This window comes from Pyxicephalus adspersus, chromosome 8 (assembly GCF_032062135.1).
Source record: "Pyxicephalus adspersus chromosome 8, UCB_Pads_2.0, whole genome shotgun sequence".
Classification (NCBI taxonomy): Eukaryota; Metazoa; Chordata; class Amphibia; order Anura; family Pyxicephalidae; genus Pyxicephalus; species Pyxicephalus adspersus.
In genome coordinates, this window is record NC_092865.1 from 57,747,102 (window position 1) to 57,770,238 (window position 23,137).

Sequence of the window (23,137 nt, forward strand, 5' to 3'; positions counted from 1 at the left end):
TTTTTTTTTTTTCTGTGTCTGTCATCGTTCTGTTGATGATTATAGTGAACCATAGAAAGTGCAATGTCACCATCTGTACATTTTTTTTTTTTCATTGTCAGGCTGAAAGTTTGATGGATTGCGTTTGGTCAGGCACTAAGTAGTCTAAAGCTTTTTGTAGATGCTTGATTTATACTGGCCAAAATATAATTGAGAGATATATTTGCCCACAAGATGATCGTTCATGTCTTGGGTAATTATCAACAGCATTAGCAGGTGTCTAACAAGGCTGTGCCAGATTACTCTGACATTAAAGCCACAAATTTAACTCCACTCTGCCAGTGAATGAGCATTGTTGGCAGTCAGGGCTACTCTCCAAATTTAGATCACAAACCCCCTTCCCCTCTTCTCTTCTACACAAATTAGAGGGGATACTTAGTACTTTTACTAAGAAAACTAGACTTTCCCAATAACCATATTTTGCAATTATTGCATGAAAAATGAATACAAATTGTGTTGTACCAATAAAAATTGTGTTGATGTATACCGTCTTCCACTACTATACAGCCCACCAATTAGGACCCTTAAAGTATAACTGTACATACACATATAAATAAGGTTATCTGATTTCCCCCAAAGTGCATTCAAATTCCAAAATGAACCCCCCCCCCCACCTGGATGTCTGGATGCAGAGATCTGGTCACTCCAATCCACCCTGGAACTTTGAACAATAGCGATGCCATCTTCTGTCTACCCATAGAAGATGGGAAGTAGACAGGAGGCAGGGATTCTGATGGCAGGGAATTTACTATTTGAAGAAGAGCTTCCAACATCACAGCCATAGACTGCTTTTGCCCCACTCTGCCTCTAAAGCCCCTCCTCTAGTCTACCTTTTACCTAATCTAGATGGACAGGAAATGACATCAGTTTACAACTGCCAGAATGAATTGGAGAAGCCGGATCTCTGCATCTGGGCATCCTAAAGAGGGCATCCAATTTACTTTTTTTGATACACTTTGGGTGGTGATGGGTTGTAATAATCAACTATACTTCTGTGAGTAGGTGCAGGTATTCTTCACGGCAGAGGGGATTATGCCATGTGGTTTTTGAGCAGCAGAGAATACTGGACTCTTCTTCAGATTTGCTCGGACACAACACAGAAACACAAACATAAAAGATATACAAAATACTGTGTTTTGGTAGTTGCACCCTCATCCGCTGCTGCCGCTGGCTTCGTCCTTTGGGAACCTTATAGCCTGCCTGAGATATATTGCAGCACAAAGGAAAGACATGTAATTTTTGTGCTACTAATTCCCTTTTTTCCCGTCGCTAGCTTCTTTTTTGTGTTGCGTTATACATGATACCTCAGCTGCGATTTTATCATAATGACCCTCATCTTGTTTAACAGATAAAATATCTCCAGGCATTTTCCCGGCTCATCATGCAAATTATAAAATCTGTCTAATGCTCTTTGCCTCTTTGTGCTGCTCGGTAACTAAATTGCTGATGTGTGTGGTTAGTGTAGGGAAAATATGAAATTCATAGTACGGCAGGCTTCAGTGAGTCCTGCAATTTGTCTTTGCAAGCTGTCAGGTCGCTCAGAAAATGTACACTGATGTTTACTAATCCCTGGCCTGCTTTTTTGTTAAAGGGAAATTCAGTTAATTATTTTTAGAGGGGATGTATAGCATCATTGTATGCATCATCTTTGTTATATAGAGGACCAAACGTTACCTGGTTCCTACTTCTATATATGTCAGGTAATAATAAAATTCTGTGTATAATTGACTTACCTTTTGTAGGTAATAAGTGATGCACCACTGTTTATTTATTGCTGGGAATAGGCAGCAATACGAGTTGCTATTTGGAATTCAAAGTTTTTGGTCTCCCTGCTTTCTCTTCAGGTCATACACCCAGCCTTTGCTGAGCTTTCTTTTTGGAAAGCAAGCAATGTATAATGAAAGCATTTTTGTCTGTTATTTAATGATTTTATCCAAGTAATTGCAATGTAAAATAATACAAAAAACTTGCAAGCATTCCAAAACACAAATTTAAATAAAATTTATGGACACGGCCAAAAACTGTATAAACACCTTAATTAACATTATTGAATCATCTCTTAATCAAGTAAGCAGATGCTGACATTGGATGATGCCTATACAAAACTGGTGCCAGCATATACAGATGAAGATATGCAAATAAGGACTTTGTCAAGGGGAATTACTGTGATGATAATGAGATATAATATATACCTAGAAGGGTTACACTTATACAATACTTGGCATGCATACACTTGAAAAAAATTTTTGTGGCGCTAGGTCCACTTTAAGCTTCTAACCCATTCCTGGATGATCTTTTTAAAGTCCTGGCTGGCCTATAAAATTGCCTTCTGAACAGTGTGTATTCAACACGTATAATTTAATTAGAAGGTAAGGTATAAAAGCAATGTAAAAGACATAAATTCAATAAACGCTGTTCCTAATTAAAGGTAGTTTGCAAGAAGCAGTATACCTTGATTAAATTTGGAGGTCCATTAAAATGGCTGCTTAGACCAGCATTCTATCACTTGTGGGTTTAAAGAGATAGTTAGGGACTACAAATTTTCTTTCAGGGCAATTTAGCATGAATTATATGAGAAGTTTAAAGCCTACAAGCCAATTAAGCCTCTGCTGCATTGCATTAAAAAAAAAAAAGAAAGAAAGATATTTGTACTATATGATCTCATTCTGTTTTGTGAATTTAGATTTTTTGTTTTATGAAGTTTAAAATGAATGTTTTGCATGGCGTTTATAAAGTGAATAATTACACATTTATTAAAACAAGCAGTCATTGATGGCAAATGTGTACAGCAGGTACCTAGGGTGAGCCCCAATCCTAGAGGTTGGCCAACTTTTATGGTTAACCCCCTGGGCGGAGTGAAACATACCAGAGGATGACATTTATTTTAATGTAAGTATCTCAGTTCAGGGAGTAGATGCTGAAACCGGATGGTACCTAAAGAAAGATAGGTCCATCTTTCTGAAGAGAAAAGCAAAAGAAGGCATTGTCTGGGTAAATTCTGTGATGTGTGTAATAGGTAATAAATGGATGTTTTACAGTTACATATTACATATTCTGCGTGCACCGAATATTAGTTATATATATTAAGCTTTTCAAAATGAAATATACATTTTTTTCTAGAACACGCTCTGTGATAAACCACATAGTTACTGCCATCTGTGTGGAGTAACTGACAAGTATTTAAGTTGATCAAACTTTTTTTTTCATTACAGAAACTTCAAATGCTTCTTTACTAACCAATGCGGAGAAGATTGCCACGATCACGACCACGCATACGCCTCAGACAATATCCCAGGAAACAAAGTAAGATTTTGTAATAAAAAGATGTTTTTTATTTTGGATAGAATAGATAGATTTCCCTCTCCTAAATACTCAACAGGAGAGAATATATTTCCAGTGTAATGAAAATGATGAAAAGTGATGGAAACGTGCTCCAGTTGGGAGATTTTCACTCCTGTTTTGAAGGCACTCAAAATTTTTATCAATTTTTTTCCTGGTGCCATTGGTAATAATACAGTTAGGGAGAATGAAACCTCCTTACAGGAGACAATGGAAATCACCCATTGGGAGTCCTAAGCCCTCACCACTCAGCCCACAGCCCTCAAAAAAAAAAAATAATGAAGTGACCCATAGTTATATTTTTACGTATAACTCATCTTGTTTGTGAATTGAGCTGCTTCATTTACCTATTTTTATTTTTAAATCTAGGAACAATTCAAAACCAAAGCAAGAGCCCCAGTTCGAGTTCAAAAATCCACCAGCCACTCAGGTAAGACAGATGATGTACAGTGGGGTTATTGTATTCATAAAATGGTTAATGTAAAAACTGATAATACCTATTTACACCTTCTTTCAATCACTGTGGGTTGATCAAATTAAAAAAAATGAATTGAATTATGAAAATGATCAAATACATTTTTTGATCTAACAAAAAAATCAACCTGTGTTTGGCCAGCCTTTGTTTACCCTGGAAAGTTGGGGCAATATTAGTAGCATCCTCCTACATCAATATATTAATTTCAAATGTTGTATACCCAAAAAGGTTGCCATGTTGTCGTATGCCACAAAAGCAGTCCCCTTTGAATATTCTGCAACCAATCTACTTTGAAAGCAGTGGTAAACCATTTGCCTTCACATTAGCAACTTCCTTTCCTTGGTATTGACAAGGATTAGATCAGCTTAGCTGAAAGAATGGAAACTTGCAAAGCTAAAACTGAATTACTATTCAGTAAATTGTGGCACTAAATTTAGCACTAAATTGTGGTACTTTTTCTTTATCATCTCCAGGTCCTCCAGACCCTTTTTTTAGCAGGCCCTCCGGAGTCTGAGGCCCCAGGGAGCTATCTGTTCGCCCTTTATTAAAATTTGCCACTGACTCTGCTTAGTAAAAACATGTTTTGTGTGATATCTAATGAACCTGGATTTTCCCTTTAAATAGACAGACAAAACATTGTAATATGGGATGGGCTGGGATGATAAGTGAGCAATAAACGGGACTATAGAAACAAACAAGAATTGCCATATCTGTGTATATGATTCTGTGCTCCGGTGTTAATCCAGTTCATAATGTGCATTGCTCTTTTCCGATAAGCTTTCCCCTTCAGCAACAAAGAAATATCACTGTAAATATATTTCAGCGTCTTGCGGTACATTGGCCATAGAGGATATTTACCCAAAAAAAACCTGCTAGCTTATGAAATTTTTCATAGCACATTTATCAGGTTAGGAGACAGATATTGTGCTGATGAGCCGTTCACCTAATCCACTATTCGTTTCTAGTGATAGCTCAAGTGGGGAGATAAAAGGCCATAACTCAGTTAAATGTGCATCAAGCAAAACAGAATTTGGCAGAAATTGTACTTATTGCATTGTGTAAAAATACATTCTCTGTTGTTTTAGAACATAACAAGCATCTGCTTCTTGTTTGATACCCAGCCATAGAGTATCCGATTTAGGGTCAACCATTTTCAGGTTACACTGACATAGACTGTTTATTACTGAAGAGGCACTAGTTAAAGTCTGATAACACTTCAATTTTTCTTTTTTTTCAACCGTTGTTCAGCATGGTTGCTTTCATCTTCTCTCCGGCGCTGTCCTGCACACACTTACCAGTTGAATGATGCACAAATTAACTACTGGCTGTGCAGGCCTCTTGAGTTCCTCCAAATCAAATCCGCTAACCCATTTTTTTATTTAGCTGCCTTTGTGCACAATCATGCTAGAGCTGAAAAGAGCCTTCTCTAATCTGCTGCTACAAGGTTAGAAGTCCTTAATTGTCTAAAATTGTAGTAACAGTACCCTTCACATAAAAGACAATAGTTTGAAAGGAGTTTCTATACTTCTGAGGTGTACAGTTGGTAGGTGTTATGGTCAAGTTTCTATAAACTTTTGACCGCACAGTGTTAGCTGATAGCTGGGAATTTCATTCGCTGTCTACATTTACATTTAGCCAGTCGTTTGTACAAAATAGCTTTTAGAGGTCAGGCCATCTCTGCATTTCCTACTGCACTCTAATGTGAATTGCCTTATAACTGTTCTGTACAAGCCAAAATGTCTCTGCCTTTGCTTCATCCCTATCATAGGTTATTAGAAGTGTCACATTGGACCTTGAAAGGGTAATATGAATTAAATGTATGTGCTTGGTGTTGGGAGGTTGCATGATCACGTTTGTCCTACACTAGAAGCTGAGGCTAAAGGTTTATATATATGAGTATTAAAAAGGAGTTCTTACAAGGGGGGATAGGAACATATTTAATGATATAACTCCAGAAAAGGTTTGCTTTAAAACCAATGTATTTTTTTTGTTTTAATTAAGCAACAAGAGCCAGAATTTTATACAGTAGAACTCGATAAAGGAACAAAAGGATTTGGGTTCAGCCTGCGAGGAGGACGGGAATATAATATGGACCTTTATGTTCTACGTCTAGCAGAAGATGGACCTGCAGAGAGGTGTGGGAAAATGAGGGTATGTATTAAATCTTCTCTTTTCTCTTTCATCCATAGATTTTTGAGTGGTTTTTGGCAAGATTTTGGAACTTCAGTGGGAAGATATTTACATGTTTTGGCTTCTGTCAGTTTTAACCTAATGCAGCATAATTTGGAATAGGCACATAACTGGAAGCTGTAGTTATTTAGATATTACATTTTTATTACAGCCTTGGGGGAGGAACCAGAGGCTCAATCTACTGTATGGAAAGCTCTGTCTGTTGTCTCCATGAGATAAAGTAAGCCAATGGCAGATTTAGTCCGCTGGTGCCCTGCCATGCAATACTAAAGTATCTTCCACAGGCAAAAATGGTTAATGCTCGAACAAATGGGTCAATTTTTTCAAATTTTTTAAAGTGTTTCCCTATGTTAGCATTGCAGCATGTTTTTTAGACACTACATGCAGCATCCAAGACTGGTTACCACTTCAACCACATACATCCGATGTGTAGTATATTGCATACACAAGCAGACTTTGCTAAAGTCTGAAAAAGCCCTTCGATAACTGCCTGTTACCATTTAGATACCTGTTGGCAACCGCTTGGCACTTAGCAGTGGTAAAAAATACATTTTTTTTTAATCCCCGTCTGTATATAGCCTAATCCACACATGACAAAGTAGCTAGGCTTTCAGACAAATACTTAGTATTAGGTAGTCCAAAATGCATTTTCCAGTAATGTCAAGCATTTGTCTAACCAAGTAGTTTACTGATAACATTTGAGTAAAGGTCAACTTTCATGAGGATTCAAGCTTTAAAGCTGCGTACACACTTGCAATTTTTGTCGTTGGAAAAGATCTTTCACGATCCTTTCCAACGAGAAGGGACTGCACGATGCATGAACGGTGCTGTACATACAGCACCGTTCATGCTCTATGGAGAGGGGAGAGCGACGGAGCGGCACCCTGCTGCGCGCTTTCCCCTTCCCTTTCATTAGGATCGGTCGTCGTCCATCGTCCATGGATCCGGCAGGTCGGTCGTTCGGACGATGGACGACACCAACACGACACCGACTGTACACACGGCAGATTTTCGCCCGATGTTTGGCCGATGCCGATTATCGGGCGATAAAAATCTGCCGTGTGTACGTAGCTTAAATTGTGGATCTTCTAGTCAACTTAGAGATTTCTTATCTATACACTGTAACATCTAGAGGTACCTTGATTGCAGAGGGGGCTTGGGATTTCCTCATACAGTCTAGGAATTGTCTGTCACATGCGATCTTTGCCTTAAATGTTAACACATTTACCTTTTGAGATGTATTGTAAGGTTGCAATCAATGGAGTCTCAAATGCTCTGTCTGCACTGATAAATTATTTAACACTATATATATATTCCAATCAACATAGATCCGCTTATAATATATATATAATCCACTCCATAAATCTGAATGTTTTGCTATATGATATGCAGTTGGGGCACGGCACCGTCTAAAGATTCAGAACCCCCATTGGACCTCTGTCCATTTTCCCTGATTTTGTTTTATGTTACTGCAAAACTCTCCAAAATTTTTAAGTTAAGGGACACCCAGTTGTAGGAGGGTTGAGATTCGAATGTGGACAGTGCACTTTCTGTACTCGAGCCCCCAGACTTGTGACATGCCAGTATTTGACTTTGTAATTTGATAATTACAAGACAGATGATAATTGCCAATTTATGTGCAGGATTATAATACCTTCTAGATAATAAAGAAGCCGTTTCTCTCAAACCTGCTTTATAAACCTCATCAAGATTCTTTAGGAGACAAATGCAACTGCTAAAAGCAACACTTGAAATTACTGCACTTTATCTATAAGACAACATCATTACAACTGAGATATTTCCTCCTTTGGAGCTAGTGTATTAATTGGATTTTTTTTATATCAATTGAAAAGAAAAATGTTGAATGTTTTAGTGCTTCAGATGGTGGTTAGGGCGCTCCAGTTTTATAGATGTACATGTGCATTTTGTTTCTAACAAATGCATTAAAACAAATGGGGTTCTTTTTCCCATCGTTTCCATATTTTTAACAAGCAGTAAATGAGCTTTAAAATAAATTGACAGCAGAAACACTAATGTTTTTAAGTTGTTCTTTCAGTGGCTCATCTGATCCTGCCTACCTACCAACGGTGATTCAATAGTGTGGCCCATTCTGGCCCCCCTTCTAGCAGTGATTGGACAGCTTGGCTCATTCTGCCCCACTTCTAGCAGTGACTCAGCAGTAACTCTGGAGCTCATCTCATCTTTTACTCCTTTTAGCAGTAACTGAGCAGCTCAGCTCACCTAGCCCCCTTCTAGTAGTGACTAAGCAGCTCAGCTCACCTCACCATGTCCCCCCCTTCAGAAGTGACTCAGCAGCTCAGCTCACACTGCTCACCCTCCCAAAGCTACAGCTGCTTTATTTTAAGATAAAAAGACTATAAGGCTGCTGATTCATTGCTGGGACAGGGGAAGGCGAGGGGGAGGGGGGGGGTAAGCCGCACTGCTGAGAGAACAACATGAATTACCGTACTTCCATGTTCCTACTATTTGAGAATGATTTGCTTTACAATACTCGCAGCTACAAAGATCATTCCAAACTTGTTTTAAAGCTTGCTTGTTAAGCCCATGTAAATAGTTAAATTATATACCTGGAATGATTTGTATAACATAATCATTTGTAATAAATATAACAGTAATGTTTGTCAGGTAGTGGGAGGCAGGCAACTCAAATTGGAAGTGTTGGAACTTTGTCCATCAAACCAGCCCAGTATTTAGACAAGACAATTGGTCTTGGAGCAACATTTTTTTGTTTTGTGACAAAGTAGCTTAAATATATTCTGTTTTTAGTGTACTTTTAAAATATTCAGTATAAAATAATACATACTTCAAAAAAAAAGAAATAAGTAGAAAATAACAGGAGATAGCTAATTTACCTGAAGTGTGTCTATTAAATCTATAAAGGCCAAGCTTATTTTTGCAGCAGTTTTGGTTTTACATGTGACGCAATGGCAATTTCAGTGTTATAACAGCGGTAAACACACTGTGACCGAACACACTTATTTTTTTCTTTTCTTTTTTGATAACAAATGAAATAATAGGTTGTGCATTGCTTCCCACAGGTTGGCGATGAGATTCTTGAAATCAATGGAGAGTCCACAAAGAATATGAAGCACACTCGGGCAATTGAACTGATTAAAAACGGCGGTCGGCGAGTGCGTCTAAGTCTGAAACGTGGAGATGGTTCTGTGCCGGAATATGGTGGGTCAAACACTGAAAACCTTCCTTTGCTCCCTACCATCACTCCATGAATGATCTTTCTGTCAAGAAACTGGAGCAGGAAATACTTTTTTCTCCTTTAAATTTTTTTTCTTTAAATCACCAGTGTCTTACCAACTCTTGTGAAATCTGATTAATTGCTTCGCTTGTACTGAATTTCCGCTCTCCTCAACCTCTGCTTGCTTCTGTGGACTTTTGGGGCTCAGTATGAGGATTAAAAAAAATCAACGTAGCATCTTTTTTTGGTGAAGGAGGAACTTAAATTAAAAAAAAAAATCTATTTGTTAAAGCTCTACTGTATTGAACTGTGCCAAACTGTTCTGATCCTGTTTTTGTAACAAATAAGGAATCTGCCATTTACAAAAAGAAAAATGTCATTCTTACTGGAAATCTCACACAGTTTATGAATTCTTCCTAATTTGCCTGCACTGCAAACATAACGTTTGTGAATTGTTGATTCCTGCTTGTTTCAGCATCATTTTAATCAGAAAAAAAATAGATTTTATTTGTTAAAGCCTAACTGAAAGGAAATTTATTTAAAGAGTATGGAGATATATATGTTATCAGGGAACTGAAGATTCTAAACATAATTCTATTTTATGCGAGAGTATGTTCTAGCAAATACTGTGCTAATTCAGTATATTGTAAAATATTCCTATTTAATTGCTGATGGCTCCTATATGTTTATATATAGGGCATGTCCCAACCAAAGGTCTTTGAAGTTTCTATGAACCTTTCTGAAGCCATTTTTATTTCCAAAACATTTTTTTAATTTTATTTTATTTGTCACCATTCTGTGCTTTGCCATAATATACCCGGGCCATTTGCAAATACATGAATGGATACTGGTAAATGGTAGATTTGCAAGACCAAGGCTATCCAAAAAGGAATAAACGTACTAGACACGTTTCCAATTTTGGATAAAAATTTTTCCCATAAACAAGGACGACTGTGAATTCTCTACTGAGATTGTTGTTCGTAAGAGACCAATATATTAATTTGTGAAGCCACAATAGTTGTACTTTTGTGTTTGATTATTTAGTTATCTTAGAAGGAAAAAGATGCAAAATGATCCTATGCCTAGCAGAATATGGCTGAAGAATTCAATTTATACAGATCCATTTTTCTGCTATTGTATGTCTATGAATAGGCTTTCAGGTCTTTGGTACATCATTTTCTTTCTTTGTAATAAACTTTAGTAGAGAATTTTTTTATCTCACTCCAAACTTTCAGCACACTGTCTATTAACAACTACGTTGAAAATATTTTGGGAGGGAATACAGGAAGTATTGTTTACTTAATGCTACCCAGTTTACTACTTTTGAGAAGCTTTAAAAGGCATCCTTGCAAACAAATGAATTCCTCCTGCCTATGCCTCCTAATGCCCACTTTCTTTTGCAATGGACACACATCTCTAGGTGTTTTGCTTGGTCCCACATTTTACCCTATCCCTGCTTTTGGTGACCCCTATGCCACTACTGTCTCCTGTAGTGATATAGGAACCAACACAAAAACTATAGAGATCAGATTTTTCAGCCAGTGCAGTGCTTGAAGATAGTATCACAGGCTACCAGAAGGGTAAGATTTCATTTCAGAGAAGCTTATTTTAAAACTTCTTTTAAGTAGTGACAGAGTAGCATTAAAGAGAACCTATATTAAATTTACAGTACATAAAGTATTGAACATAAGGCACTAAAAAGTAATTTTCTAGTTTAATCCCTGGATAATGCTGCTGGAACTATCCAAAAGACCAGCTCTGGAAAAAACATCATGCCTTGTCTTTGGTAACCCCCAGAAAAAAACTCTGTTGTGTGTTGTATCTAAATCTATGCAGCATACTGCTCAAGCTCTAGAAAAAGAAAAATTCTTTGTGTTTGCATAGAATTTTTTAAAGTTGCTGGCAGTGTGCTATGGGGAGGAGTGGGGTGACAAAATTAAAGGTATGCTAAAGCACCTTATGGATCTATTTAACACTAGACCTTATGTTTATTCTAGCCAGTGCTGGTTCACTTTAAAGGGGAAGTATCTGCCTTTCTATCTTATCATTTTCTATCTTATCTTTCTGGCCCTATTAAATATTTTGTAAAATATGAACATACAGGAAAAACTGTATTTTAAATGCTGCAGATTGCAGGCTTTATGAATATCTTATTCTTTGGCAAGAGTATGTACATCCCTAGGCATACAGAGAAAAGACAAACTTGGGGATAATTACACCATTTTTAGTCTTTCTTGGCCTAACAACTTAGTATTAGATACCAGATTTAATTATAGTTTAATATTAGTTGGTAGGCTTTTTGAAGTGTTTCCTAACTAAGCATGGCACAGAATAAAATTAGGACCAGGAATGCAATAAAACAGTATCATAGTCTGGGCATCATAAGGAATGCCTCCTGGACCGGATGAAGAGACCCCAGTACTTTGCTTATGTAAAGAATAAATGGGCCCATAAGTCCCAAAGGCAGCTGTACAAATTTTATGTCTGCCTTAGGTTCGAACCCAAATATGCAAATTAATCCTATGGAGTCACTAAATGGGGACATGCAATGTGGATTGAAGAAGGGTGTTTTAGGCTTACTGAATAATGGTTGGAGAATTAATTAATTAACACAGGCAGTGGTGCATTTGCTGTACTTTATCTCATTCACTCTTCTCCAAAAGTATGGATTTGCAAATAAAACGTTTTTCAATAAGGTTATTTATTGTAGGCATAATATTATTGCTCCCCATTCTACTTGGAGCTTTAAAGGTAGCCACAGGCATAGAGTATGGCTGGGTACCAAGTAATGAATGTAGGGGCCTTTTTCAGATATATATACGTGCAGAGAGCAAGTTTGGTATATTTTACAGACATTTTGTTTTAAGAACAGTGAGGTTCAGCCCAACCATGAACAATTTTTCATCTATATTCTACATATTTGAATATATTTTATTGTCTATGATTATATAAAATCAGGATTAGTAACTAATTACTAAAAGAAGTTCATTTTATAATTGGTATTTGTTGCCATGGTCCCTTATGAAGGGGTTGGGAGATTGGCTTCCTTCCAGTGATCGCTGCCATCTGCTTGTGATCCCAGGTTTTTTGAAGCAGGGATATATAGATTTATACATTGTGCCTTTTTGGTTGAGTAAGTAAAAATAAAAATCTTTTACTGAATTGTCCATCTTAAAAGGATATTAGGTTCTGCTGGTTAAAACCTTTAGAGTAGTCAGGACAGCAATAGCCAATAATATGTGATTTTCACCTAAGTGTTTTAAATAGCCTGGTTCTATAATAGATTAACTTGCATAGAAAGCACAATACTTCCCCTTTACAGAACTATTGCTAGCTGTACCCAAAATTATTTTTAATTAGTCATTTCAGATTTCTTTGCGTTTATGCTTTTTTTTCACCATTCATTGGCATAGACTAAGAGGCATATTGATGATTGTGCAAGGTCCTTCACATCCATCATAATGTCACACTCATCATTTTCTTATCAGGAAAAAAATAGTATCCCAATGAAATGTTCAGAAATATTTTGCTGTATGCAACTATTTTATGTATATATTTTTATTGTCCATTATTTTAATGGTTTCTCGTTTAAGATGCTCTGTATTGTTAAGTACCCATTGTATAAACTGTCTTGTTCCGAGGGGAGGGGGGGTTGCCTCGATACTTGGCTGTTGCACTCCTAAGACAGATGGGAAGCCAACTGATTTTTCAGCAAACTTTTTGCTTTACTAATTTATTTGTTTTAAAAATAATATAATGCAGAGACTTTGAAAGTTTTGCTGCTAAAGCTGTACAGGTATAAACCATTACAGGGGGTCATCTGTTTCATGCTCCCCATTATAGGAAATGTGAAGTTCCAGCGTAATACCTCTTAAATGGAACATGCTTCATAGTGAGGCTGTATTTTTTTTTTTTTTGTAATGAGTTTTTTTTTTTTTTTGTAAGTTATTTTTAATGTTGTGGTCTGCTGTGGACTTGTAAATATCTACACATTTTTTTGTTGAATGTAAATGTTATTTTTTTCTGGCAACCTGTTAATCTGTTTCCCCGATTTTTTTTTTTATTTGATTTTTTTTTTGGGAAAAAATATTTATTATAGTCTTGTCTGTAAAAAACGAAAATCACATTCTAGATGCCTAATGTCACAATAGAACTCGCAATTTTCACAGCCTTATTTGGATGTCACCTAGCCAACTTGGTCGGAACTAAAAATAAACCATCCTATGAATTATGAAGATTCAATAAATCTGTTTCTCCTTTCCTCTTTCGATTCATAGGGTTTCTAAATCTTCTACTTTTTCTCTTTCCTTCTCTCTTCTTCTTCACTTGTCTTGGTGCGGGGCTATACCTTCCTCAGCGATGATACCTCCTAATATCGCTGCATGTATGAGAAATGACAAGCTCGGAGAGCCTTGCATCTACCTAATGGGCCAAAATCAAACTACGGTTTGTAGCTAAGTAAATCCTAGGTGTTTCTGTGCTGTGGCCTAATGATTACCCATTGCTTGTGCTTTGCTAAACTTTCTACTTGTCCAGTAACCCATGAACACACTACATTTCTCTAAACCGTACATGTAAGTACAATACTGGATGTTTCTGATTCCAAGCCTTGTGACTCCATCGCAACCACATTCCAACAAGTTTGCTTGCAAGCTTAATGTCTGGCAAATCTTTATGAAAAGATGTATGTGTCCAAGCATGGTGGCCAGTCTACAAGACGCAATCCTACCGGTTTTGTGGCTTGACAAGTGAAGTGTGAATTTAGCCTTGTGTTTAAGACCATCTAAAGTTAGCAAGTGAGTCTAAAGGTGAGCAAAAAGTAGCAATACATTTTATTTACAGTTGATATAGGTAAAGCATGCTATGTTTTACAATGAACTTGCATGATATATTGAGTTTTGTGTCTAAGCTACAGTGTAATAGATGGTCGCTTAGAAGGTGATCAAAGTAAGTGGTTAGAATTTTTCCAGGAATTTGAGGCTTAGGGACATTTAGGTTAAATCATACCTAATTCAATTTTTCCTGGGGTTATTAAAAGCCATAAAATAAACCAGTAATGTATGAGCATTTGTAGGACCTCTTTTAAGCGACTCTGCCATTGAAATAACCATGAACCTACTAAAGCAAACTTAATAACGATTCCAGGACTTTATTGCTGGAATCGCAGTACATAGAATCGCAGTTTATCAGGGGACCAGATAAACGGCACTCCTAGAAGTGTCAAATGATAAAGATCCTCATCACTGCCCACTGTAGTTATACAATGGAGTTCTATATAAAGGGTCTTCTTAGATCAGACAATAGATGGTAAAGTGTTACCCTTGACACTCAGTAGTAGATATATGTGATAGAAAATACCCAAGAATGATCAAAATCAGTTATCTCCAATATTATCACAATTTAGAAGTAAAGATTTAGAGTTTTCCTACAACTTGTCTGTTTGTGACTGGATCTCTATAAGGGATTATTGGTTTACTACTACATATACACATTTTATTCTACAAACAACCCATGGCTTGGGTCTACATGTTGATATTCCCTCAGGAAAGGAGTTTAACAGCAAATACATAGCCTATTTATCATGATGCAGTAATTGATCCAGGCCAATAGCCCAGAATTACAATGACAAATGTTTGAATATGCTACTTTTTCTCTACTAGAAACATCAGTATTACTGCAATGCCACTGAGCAATTCTACCATGTATAGGACATTTGAATCTATTAAATTGACAATGAAAAGTTGAAACCAGCATTCACTAATGTAGGCATTCAACAAATGCATTCCTTAGTATATATATAACTGGCTTCAGTTAATAGTCCTGCTGACTGCATTAACAAATGTGTGTTGCATACACTAACTAAAAGGGTATAATCTTTTTGTTTTCACTAATCCATAAAACTAATTTTATTTTTTCTCTCCAGAATCCAACAGTGACAGGAACAGCCCCACAGCCAGCTCACAAAATCTTTCGAAAATGAACACTCTGCCATCGGAGCGACATCCCATGCCATTGGAGTTCAGTTATCCACCAAATACTCACAAGTCATTACAGCATGAGGAAAAACGGACTCACTTCAAAGACCCTAAGGGCAGCAGGGACTACAATAGACAACATAATGACCATCACACTTGGAATGGGTCCACTAAACATTATTCTGTACAAAGCGGCAGAAAGGACAGGTCTCCCGAGGCCAGGCGGCCAAGGCAAGAGGAAAGAATGGCAGTCAATGGACAGAAAAAAATATCTGACAAGAGAACTGAAGGCATGAGGAGTGCTGAAAACACTTTAGAAAGGAAAGAGAGAGAACGTCATGAAAGGAGGAGAGACAGTTCTTCTCAGAGAAACAGAGAAAGATCACCGGTGCGAAAAAGAGATGGGTCTCCCAGCCGTAGAAGAAAGTCACTGGATCGCTTTATGGATCAAAGAAGATCGCCAGATCGAAGAAGGGAAAGCTCTCCTGACCGAAGAAGAGCAAAGTCGTCTGATAGAAGAAGGGAAAGATCTCCTGACAGAAGAAGAGGGGACCGATCTCCTGATAGGAGGAGAGAAAAGTCTCAAGATAGGAGGAGGGAAAGATCTCCAGACAGACGAAGCAGAGATCAAAAATCCAGCATTCGAGACCGGGATGATCATAGTCTGAAGTCGGATACTATGAGAAATGCTAGACAACCCCCAGAACAACGGAGGAGACCCTATAAGGAATGTAGCACAGACCTCAGTATCTGATCAATCTGATGTCACATTCCAGCCTTTCCATTGGAAGGCTTTGAGAACAAAAAATTCTTTATAGTGTCTTAGCAACAAACACATAATGACCCTGTACTACCATGAAATGTTTTATGCAGATGAAACCTTACTACAGAGTGTTGTGCCTGATGTATATTAAAGAAAGTATTTTTGATGTATCTTTTTTTAAGTTATTTGCCAAATGTAAACCCCTAAGGGATATACCATGCTCTTCAAGGAGGTATTTTATTGACTGTGTTCATTTTTGGACTTTTATTTCTGACATCTGTAAAACATGTTCATGGCACTGGACAGTAAATTGTAAGCTTTTTTTTCTCATTATTGGCTAGGCTTCATCATCGAATTTCCTTTTTTGTTATCTGAAATCACAACTGATGTTATTAAAATTCTGGAGGCCAGTGGTAGGAATGAAATGTGGAAACATTAGTGAAGAACTCAGTCACTCTGACTGATCTAATGGAGGATATTTAAGACTACTATTTCAATGAAGGAGATATATAAGCACACTTTATAAAATCAGCTTATGTTACCACATTTAAGTTTGCTAGGTGGACCTGCAGTAGATAAGTTTAAACACCAACTGAAAGTTCTTGTCAGTGTTAACCAAAACCCTAAAGCGGCAAATCTAAATATTCACATGATAAATCCGAGACTTGCAGCCTATGAAAGCAGTAATCGGTAAATCAGTGATCCCCAATCCCTTCTCGAAGACCATGTTCCAAAATTGACTAAAATGTCCATAATTGATCTGCTCCACCATGTACAATAAGCCAGGTATGAGGTGGTGAGTATATCAAATAGTCATCAATGGACAATATACACATATACGTAGGACCCTTCAAAGGCCACAATTGTAAAAAGAAGTCCCATTGTGCAGAAATAAGAATCATGATTTATAGGCTTTCCAGGAAAAGTGCGGTATAGAATGTTGCTTATTTATTGCAGACTTAGGAGAGCAAGTGGTAGTCGCCAAAGATGATCAACTCTTTGTTTCTACACAAATATTTTGATCTTCTATAAATTTTATCAATGTTGAAAACCAAATATATTTTAGGAATTTTAAAAGGTTGCCAGTCAGTCATTAGGACAGGAAGGTATTACCCCTACAAGATATAATCAAGTGATTGGCAGCTTTTAGTTACTTTTTTTAAAAATATATCTGATCCGGTACTAGCTGTAAAGTTTCCTTCTTTAAAAGAAAGATTCCAAGATTAGTATCTGGTTTGGCCAATGACATGGTATCTCACACACCACTGGCTGGTGATCACTGATCTACAATATTCTGCTTGTCCCTACATTTAGGGCACATTTAAATCTTTGTTGTGGTAATGCACATGTTGCATTGTAGTACCATTACTGCAACTCATCTGTGCTGTCCCACGTTGCAGTGTACAGCAATGCACTGTATTGTGTTGGAAAAAAGGATCTAATGCTTTTTTTTATGCAAAGATGCACTGACAACCCATTTTTTTAATGGGCTGCCTTGCTGCAATATATCTTAACACACCTTTACCCACATTAATTACCCTGTTAGGTCTAAATGGGCCCTTAATGTTGTTATAGTCAATATAAGTGAATCATGGTGCTGTGATGAAAATGTTGAGACATGCAGGTGTCACTGCATTGCCTTTTCTTTCTTTTTTTATATTAAATTACCTAACAGCACATAGTGTCACAACTGCTGCATTTTTTCAGCCTAACATATTGCTTTACTGCCTAGCTGAGCCAGAATAACTGCCGCCTCTCTAAACATGCCACTTTTACAGTGCATTGGTGTGTATTAAAAAAAAAAAGAAAAACAAAAAAAAAATGAAATCATACTGACATGAATGAGCGTTGCAAGTCTATCACTGTTGTTGCTATGGTACTGTACAAAATATTGGCCAATCATTGTGTGTACAGAGGTGAAACTGTAATTATTCAAGCCTGTTAAAATAACAAAAAAGCTTTTTTTTTTTTCCTTGTATAAAAGATACTTTATGCTGAAACAGAATCATGAGAGGAATGTGATAAGTGTTTATATTTCTGAAAATGAAGAAAAAAATATGAATTGGGAATATATTTTAATGTAAACTGAATCAGGTATGTAAAGGTGTTTTTTCTTTTTTGGGAATCCGATTCCATCGCAGTGATTGGAAAGTGTTCGTTGTTTCAAAATTGGGACTAGGTTATGGCATTTGTGGACCTGCTTGTCAAGTATAAAGAACTTGTATACATCCATCAATAGTCATATCTTGTACCCAGTCCATGGTGTTCTTTTAATTTTTGGTTTTATTTTTGTCTTGAAGGAAAAGAGGTTTGTGGGCCAATCTTTGTTTCAAAACACTATGCATAGATCTATTTGACCACTGCTTTATTTAAATCTATGGGAATAATGACATTGTTATGATTGAAGCTGTTGACTTTTTTCAGTTCAGGCTTCCTGACATGGGGCAATACACAATGTATGTAGCTAGACAAGCAAGTCTGTGAATGCTATTTTTATTATAAATAAAGTTTTCAATACAAAATGTACCCTTTGTCTTATGAAAGCCAACGTTGTGCATGTAGTTCACACTAGCATTCAAGTGGATAAAATTAAATGTGCTGGTTTATAATGACATCCTGCTAGCTCTATAACATTCTTAGGGCAGTGTTTACATTTTGGTGCATACAGCTTGCATTTGGGATCAACATTAGACCCTTTTCAGTTCCATCTAAGTTCCTCCAAAGGTGCTACTGTCTTCATTCAAGGCTGCTTTTGTAATACCTATGACTTGTATTAAGTTAAACTCTGTTCCAAAGAGAAACACATATACAACACAATTCTATATCCATCCATAATGGAGTACTGGTTTTACATTTTTATGTAGCCTTTGCTTTGGTTTCCTCCACCTTTGGATTCAAGGCTTCTACACTCAAGGTTCTGTATCTCTAAGAATACCTAATTTGTGTTCAGTGGTTATCTGTAATTTTGTTACTTTCTGATTACACTAAACTGCAATCAAGGATGTAACTATAGTCATAGCAGAATATAAGGCTTCTACATGACTAAGAAGCACAAGGGAGCCCTGGTTACACAGGAATGTGGAAACTGGGAATGGGAATCAGTGCTATGGTATGGAAGAGATTACACACGGAGCACTTTAATGGTGTTGCTTTGAAGCCCCGTCACACGTCTGTGCCCTTTACAATGGACAAAATAAAAAATTAACCCATATATCCCAGTCTACCACTAGCATTAACAGCAGTTTGTGTTGTTCTGGGTCCTTAACCTATACCAATAAATAAGTTATATTACCTGATAATACTGCTAATAGATTCCGAAATTTTCCTTTTTTTTTAACAGGGTTTATTCTGTAGACAAATTGCATAGCTATTCTCTTACCCTCTGATCAGGTGGATATACAATTTTAAATTCAAGCTAATTTCAGACATTTACAGCAACCAGATTTTTTCAGGTTTTCAATGTCGTTCTGATATAATGTCATGGTTCTCTGGAGACATATGAATCAAGCCAATCAAGAGTAGAAATATTTGTCTCAAACAAGGATACCTCCTGTACATGACCAGTTACGGTACTTCCCAAGAACTATACCAAAAAAAAATATCATCTGAAGACTCACAAGCCAGCAGAGTTATCCTTTAATTCGAGGTTGTCCAACTCCAGTTTTCAAAGGATAAAAATCCTGGCTTGTATCCATGGGCTGAATATGGACAGTCCTGATTTTAATGGACTAAAATGCCATCCAAGAGGTTTTATATGAGTCAAATAGTGAAATACAAGTATGGTCCTAAATAGGGTGATGGTGAGCACTGTTAAATTATTTTAGTCACGTATTCTTCAATAAAAAAATGTAAAGCCATATAAATAAAGGTGATCTGTTGGATGCACCCCTGGCACTGGAGCTGTCCCAGCCCCTTTACTTCTTACCCGTTCCCATTTATTCTGGAGAGCTTGGCCTTTTAATGGAAGTAGTTATTAGGATTTGTTTGTTTTTTATAAATCACTATAATAAAAAATACATATGGCAGGAGAGAACTGTTATGTTGAGCCGTAACATATCAGTTCCAAAAAATAACAGAAGAAAAGCTTCTGACCTCTACATGCCTCCACATAAGGTGTGCATTCAGCTATAGCCAAGTTAGAAAAAAGGTCTCCAAAGATAAACTGTGGTTATCAAGACGTAAGACAAGTGTTTTATGGTTGAGGGAGTAGAAGAACCTACACAAAGAGCTCCTATTTATGTTCTTTTTTTTTTCTTTTTTTGTAAAGAAGAAGAGAATTCTTAAAGGATAGCTAAAGAAAATAGGTGTTACAATGAAGTTTATTTTTTTAGATGTGTTGATTGCATTAGTTTTATATTTAGATATAGTTACCTGGATTTTTATGTCGTATCACTAACTGTCCCTCAAAGGGGCTCACAATTTATTGTCACTACCAAAGTCATTAACACAGTCCAAGGCCAATTTTGTGTGGAAGCCATTTCACCTTACTGTAAGATTTTGGGATGTGGGAGTTTGCCAACCTTGCAAAACTCACGCTGATCCTGTCAAAATTCTCTTCTTTTTATGTCACGTGCATTGAACTGATATCTATCCTCTGTGAACTACAAAAGACTTCTTCCTTATGGAATAGAGAGAAGGAAAGGCTAAACAAAACATTTTGGTCTGTTCCACCTTATAATGTACTGCTTAGCTCCTCCTCCCATTCTACTTCAACTACTTAATTCAATACAATAACTGAATGACCAGGAAAACAAAATATATCATCTTGTATTAAACTTGATAATGGCAACCTCCTACTTAAACCTCCAGCTATTTTGTTCATTTTAACAATATATTGGCTAATATATAACAAATGTATTGGCTAATTTTGGCCCCAAAAATCCTCAACGGAAAATATCACAGGCACCTTAATCTGGTTTATAAACTATAAGGGTAGCTGTTCTTGTAAAGGCATGTGCCCTTTAATATAAAACACACTTGATTAAAGCTCAATGACTGCTTCTAGATGATATTAAACTTAAGTTACTGAAAGGTCTACTTTGGGTTGGCTTTGACTAGGCTCCCATTGGTCGGTTCTAGCCCTGTAATGCATTGATCTGATCCATCCATCTACCTAATGACATATTTAGACTGGTTTTGAGCTGTTAACCCCCTACTGAAAATCAAAAGAAAAAACATTCCTCATACTAATTCTTGTCAAGAAACCCAAAAGCTTCCTTTGTTCCCTACAAGAGGGTGATTGAGCACTCAGTTTGAGAAGTATTACAGTTTGTTTGCCGGCAGTATGTATGCTCTGGGGAAAATTACTTTTCAAATTACAATTTTTGTCCTCTTATCGATTTGTCTGCTGTTTCTTCAGCACGATAAGAGGGAAAGCATTAAAGGAAATGTCTTGAATGGAAGTTATATTTCGCCAAGAAGCGACAAGGCAAAACACTTATTCCTTTCAAAGATCATAAACCTGGATGCTTTTATCCTAATATTACGTTTAGTATAGCTCACTAACAGGGCTGTCTACAAGTAATCAATAAAAACACCCAGTAAGGTACAATAAATAATATGTAGAATTATGCGCTGGGCTTTTACATTTGAAGAGCAGCAATGTTTGAGAAATGAGAAATATAGTTGATAACATCTTTTAAAAAAATAAAATAAAAAATTATTTAAAAGGCAATTCGGGCAAAGAACAGGGAAGATGTTGAGATGCATAAATAGGAATTGTTTTAATCCATTGAAGATATAAAGATAATAGAGGGGCTGCAGTACTATGAAGCCGTCATGGGATAAACAGGGGGTTGTTCCATCCTTGTTTTACAGGTTCCTCATGGGCGAGCACAAAGGAATAAACTCCTGATTACAAGCAGTTGATTGGTGGGTGGGTCAAAACAGGGTGCATGTCTACACATGAGTGCATGTAACTTTGGGCCAAATACTTTGGTGTTTTGTGCTTTATTTAGCTCCAAAACAATCCTAAAAGACAATGCCAGTTTTTCATCACTATTTCCAGTGTAGTGGGGGAGGGATGTGTAAGGAGTTTCCACTCAGGGTGGCACTGACAATGGTTTTAGGACATGACTACAGCAGGACATTGCTGGGAGAAGTGTGGCATAATTACACCAGGGACATTTAACTGGAAAAAGGGTGGGGGGCCCCAAGTCCATTCTACACAGGGGCCTGCTGTTGGTTGCGTTTGCTGCCAGAGAGACACATTTAAACGAAAGTACTTGGGAGGCTGAGGTATTCTATATATGTGATGGGACCAAAATAACAGAATTTGCACTGCATATTTTGTAAGCCGTAAACACACACTTTACAACCCTCCTAAAGCTGATGGATTATCAGTTCATTGAAACAGTGAAAAAACACCCATAAAGCACAGAAAACATATGTTTCTGAAAAGTGACAAATATCTACATCTCAAAATAGTCTGTATTCCAGCAACAGTTTGTCCCACCAGATTTCATGAATTATTTTTTCGGTTGATGCATTTTGTTATGTCACAAGGCAAAACTTCAAATGTATAATGTGTAGGCAGGGTTGGGGCCACAGAAAGACCCACTAGGAAAAGTCAGAAGGGAAGCCTAAACATAAAATGGCATGTGTAGCATGTCACCAGCTTTATGGTGTATGGCCCGTCCTGTGCCCTTTCCTTTTTGCTGTGCTACATTTGGACAAGTTTTGGCCTTGGGTTACTCTTGAAGAGATTGCTGTTGGGCCTTTTTTGACTTGCACAATGAAAAAACCTGGCATTTATCAAGGCAATATTACCCAATGAGTGTCAGGGCCATTCAGTAAAAAAAAAAATCCTTATCCCGCAAAATAACTCCTAGTCAGCACAATGACCCTCAGCTAACACTAATAACAGTCACCAACTAGAAGAACAAATAGCCCGATTGGACATCACAATAGCCCCATGAGGCTGACTAGAGGACCGGGTAGATGGTTTTGTAATCCCATATGGCAAAAAATTCTTTCTTTTGGGAAAGATCACTGGAGCCAGTCACAGGTTTCTCCAGCATGTGGTGGACCAGTGCAACCCATTGAACACTTATATACTGACTCACTGGCCTTTTTATGAGTCAGTTACCCTTGTCAGCAGTAAAAAAAAATATCTGTAAGTGGGACTTTTAAGGCAGTATAGA

General features: G+C 37.1%; 1 protein-coding gene across 6 annotated transcripts in view; it reads left to right on the plus strand.

Moving 5' to 3' along the window:
- The window catches only part of MAGI1 (membrane associated guanylate kinase, WW and PDZ domain containing 1), a 319,996-nt gene extending 302,169 nt beyond the window's left edge, over window positions 1-17,827 (plus strand). For 4 of the 6 annotated variants that reach the window (XM_072420801.1, XM_072420803.1, XM_072420799.1 and 1 more), the window contains exons 19-23: window positions 3,252-3,342; window positions 3,748-3,808; window positions 5,855-6,004; window positions 9,103-9,241; window positions 15,181-17,827. In XM_072420801.1, the coding sequence (XP_072276902.1) occupies window positions 3,252-3,342; window positions 3,748-3,808; window positions 5,855-6,004; window positions 9,103-9,241; window positions 15,181-15,986 (1,247 nt within the window). In that variant the 3' untranslated portion in view covers window positions 15,987-17,827. Of the gene's footprint in view, window positions 1-3,251; window positions 3,343-3,747; window positions 3,809-5,854; window positions 6,005-9,102; window positions 9,242-13,614; window positions 13,704-15,180 lie in introns of all 6 variants that reach the window. The other 2 variants (XM_072420802.1, XM_072420804.1) reach the window with 1 other exon arrangement.
- The last annotated feature ends 5,310 nt before the right edge of the window (window positions 17,828-23,137 follow it).